The 4,039-nt window shown below is 45.3% G+C and overlaps 1 protein-coding gene across 1 annotated transcript; it reads right to left on the reverse strand.

Annotated features, from left to right (window-relative positions):
• Positions 1-279: 279 nt before the first annotated feature.
• On the reverse strand, positions 280-3,645 carry LOC308161305 (dual specificity protein phosphatase 7-like; the record flags this gene model as incomplete). Its single annotated transcript, XM_080535304.1, has 3 exons — positions 3,150-3,645; positions 2,091-2,519; positions 280-587 (listed from the first exon to the last, which is right to left on the reverse strand). The coding sequence occupies exons 1-3, from the start codon at positions 3,532-3,534 to the stop codon at positions 280-282; spliced, it is 1,122 nt and encodes a 373-aa protein (XP_080391430.1). The 5' UTR covers positions 3,535-3,645.
• Between the last annotated feature and the right edge of the window lie 394 nt (positions 3,646-4,039).

Genomic DNA, 4,039 nt, shown 5'->3' on the forward strand with positions numbered 1-4,039 from the left:
ATAATTGTTGCCACCCTCTAGTTTTTGGTGAAACTACGTCTTTGTTTTGAGCGCCAGTGCGCGTTTTATGCGCGTGCACGCGCGGAGGAAACACTGGGTGCATCAGCTTTTTAAAAATAAATATCCATACTTGGATCACTCGCCTGGCATGGTGAATCTCTTGGAGCTGCATTTCCAGATGTCTCTCACTGACTTAAAACCGGGTTGGCACCTGACAGGCTCAAAATGCCACAGAGATACAGAGCAACAACATGGACGCCAATCCCCCTCTTTCTGTCCTCATGTCGACTCCAGCGTGTCCAGCTGGAATACGTTGTGATTGGTTGGCGTGGTGAAGTACAGCTGCTCGTTGGATGTGCGGTTGTCACACGGGCTGTGCTTCCCTAAGGTCCTCTCAAAGTCCAGCAGCTGGCCCATGAAGTTGAAGTTTGGGGAGATGTTGGACTTCTTCCTCTTGACGAAGTCGTAGGCGTCGTTGAGGGAAAGGTTGAGCCTCTGCATCAGGTAGGCCACGGTCACTGTGACCGAACGACTGATGCCAGCTAGGCAGTGGACCAGGATCCCACACTGCTTAGAACGGGCCTCATCTACAGGAAGAGACAAGACAAGTAAGACGTGTGTAAGGGATGAGTAAACACTGTTTCCCACAGGATTTTGTGAGACTGGTGGGTGGGACCTCGGACCCTCTAAAGTATGGGCCTACAGCAGATGTAGTAATGCGAATCCCAAAGATTGCGTCGCTCACGTCCGCCACAGTTTAGGTAGGCCTAATTAATGGGAAACATTGGTAAAACAAGAGTAGTTGTTGTACAATCAACACACTGAGAACTCAACATTAGAACGTTTGACAGGGTTCATTTGATGAGCCAAATGGTGTGTTACTGCTATTTCAATCAATGTAAGCCTGTACACTGAAGTGCCACCCTATAGGCTTTGTTCCTGTTTTCACATTAAGTCACAAATGAGAAATGAAAGGTCAATGGGTGTCGTTTAATAAAAACCTGGTTTCATTTTCAGGAAGACGATAAGAGAACTGGAATCCACCACGATCTACGAAGAAATCACCCTGATATATACTTCCTATTTCCTTCATTATTGATGTTGTTGTTGTTGAGTTTTGTATATATTATTTAAGATAACTTTATGTGACACCCCAACGCCATTAGCATTACCCAAGGCTATGTGCCACACAGACCGTGTTCACTTCCCCTTCCTGATGAGCTTTCTATATGCAGACGGCTGATACGGCAGTTTCACAAGTAACTCCTGTTCCTGTCAGCCTACATGTGGTGTATGTGGTGCCTTTGAGGTTTGTTTCGATAAGGTAAACATCCACTATAATACAATACAAGAGCAGATCAAATATCTCCTTCAAACTCCCGAATCGAAGAAGGCAAACAAGTATCCGCAAACGCCCTGCGCCACAACCAGGATATGTTAAGAGACAAACTGCTGACCTGATAACCAAACACAACCACAGGGAGTGGAAGACATGTTTCCTTCCTCTACCACTAACCCCCACTGTAAGCTAGTGCATAACACATTTGCAACCATGACCACCCATACAAACATACACCTAAAAGGTTACAGTTGCAGCTGTGGGTTTTCGCATGACAGTTTGGAAGTATTGTTTGTATGTTGGAGAATGTTTGATGTCAGTGAATGAAGACGGAATGATCCAGGGTGTTGCTCTAGATCTGTGCTCAGAAGATCATCTAGTCTAGGGATTAAGTAACTTCAGAGCTTTTCTGAAAAGAAAATGTCCCATAGATAGGGAGTAGCTAGAAGATGAACATTCACACCCAGAGCTGAAAATGAAAATGAAAGGTAAAATAGTCTCCAACAGGATTTTAGTTGTGAGTAATGCGCCTAATTATAGCATACACAGAGGGAAGTAATGATTCAAATCAGACACAAAGCATTTTCCACCAAAAAATCAACAAACACACAGAAGATGAGAAAGAGTCCCTTTGTGTCATAAAGGCCCCCATTCACAAGTACAGAGCATCTTTCATTCTTCCTGAAGTAGCAGCCTTTGGTACTCTGCGTGTTTGTTCATATGCTGTATGCCACATCAGTGCACCACTCACCGATGAACGATATGGCCTCAGGAAAGAACTGGGACAGGTTCTGGCTCCAGTGGTCTGAGATGGGGATCTGCTTGTACCTGAAGTGGCCCTCGTGCTCAAACATGTTGGGCAGGTTGGGCGTGACGTTCAGGATGTATTTGATGTTGTACTGGCCCAGCACATCCAGGTTGGTGGAGTCTTTAGCACAGCCCAAGTAAAGGTAGGGGAGAATCTGGACTGGGAAGGCAGGCTGGTTGCTGGGTAGGGGGCTCTCCTCAGATTCCGTGGCGCTGCTGGGCTCGCGGTCCGACTCCCCGTCAGAGCAGTCGGAGCTGATCCGGAGACTCCCGAACCCCAGGACGGACAGCGGGGGTGAGGAGCTGGGGCAGGAACTGTCCAGCAGGGTCTCACAGTGCTCTGGGTACTCTGTGTGGAACTTGACAAATCCACCTGGAAAAAGAGATCAGAGGGTGATGCAGAGTTACACAAACAATGTTGTTGTTTTGTTTCTCAGCTAAGCAAACATAAGCGTCCTGAACTTGAAAGTATAACAAATACACAGATTGTGGAGCTATTTTAGTTTCGCTTAAGTCAATAACATCATGAATTCAGTAAGTTATGAAGAGGCACTATGCTTATATTTGTTTATGACTACAGTGAACAGTAAATTAAAGTGATTGGAAAAACCATGTAGTTAAGAATGCAATCAATACAGTCCTTCCACTTCTTAATGTCATTTTAAAATGCACTGACTTTCTGAGAACTGTTGGACAATAACAAGTCCTCTCGAGGAGACCATTGATGAAATGCATGCCTCTTTTTCCTGCTCATAGCAAAACATGCCGCAGCCATTTTGGAATTTTAATTGACAATCTCACACTGACTCCTTCTCAAACTTTGAAAGACCCACAGATGGTCTTCAAACCCCAATATTTCTTCAGGAAAACCTATATTACATTCAAAGTAGTGTCTAAAGTCTATACTTTACGTTTATACAGAGCATGCATACGGTACTTTTAAACATACACACAAAGCTCCAGGCAAGTTTGACATCAATATCGTCTGTTTATTATCACTTGCCTTCCAGGTAATAAGCTTTACACCCATCGTCCCATAGCTTTTGGAGAAGCAGCCCCAGAACCGAGCCCGTAGACGTAGATCCGCTCTCATTCTGCCAGTCCAAAGTGCATTTTTCATCATACAGAATGACCGTATCCGTCATACACCGTCTCACAAACTTCTCCTTGTCTTCGTGGTTGGGGATGATGGTCCTGATGGGTATGTTGCCCTTCTTAAACCTCCGCAGCATCAGGCCCGGGATGGCCAGGTTCATGGCCGTCTCGACGTGGGACGACTCGTACAGCTCGTGCGAGCGGCAGTCCAACAGCAGCAGCTCCGAACTCCCTCCGGCGCACAGCTCCACTTGCAGCCATTCCACGCTTTTGCTCGGCGTAACACGAGTCATATCGAACTCAATATCATGTTACCTAACCCTTCATGCAAAGTAAGTAATAGCCTGACACAAACGCTGCTACATTGCTATCTATAGCGACGAGTAACTTTCACCAAACAGAGAAAACTGCAAAAGCGTTTAAGCTTCCATATCCAGCGCTACAATGTTGCGATAATCTTGACTTCTATCACTCTCGGTTTTCTTTTTGAGCGGGAGCGTTGATTTATCTCTCGCTGTATGTCCAGTTATTGTCCAGGCTTTTCACCACTTAAATAACCACACACCAAGGCAATGAAACGCAAGGCTATTGAACTATTTTGATAGTAACACCATCCACTTCAACTATTCAACACTGTGACAGCGTATAGACTCACACTGTAGGCTACTTGTAAAGCACGTTTTCGCATTCCTATGCAGAGAATATCGGAGTTGACAGCAGATAAACTGAGGAGGGACTGAGGGAGGAGTTATTTGCAGCAGGATTTAAAGACATAGAAGGAGATTTCCAAGTTTGGTT

The sequence above is a fragment of the Nansenia antarctica genome (assembly GCF_963989245.1).
Source record: "Nansenia antarctica genome assembly, chromosome: 6".
Lineage (NCBI taxonomy): Eukaryota > Metazoa > Chordata > Actinopteri > Argentiniformes > Microstomatidae > Nansenia > Nansenia antarctica.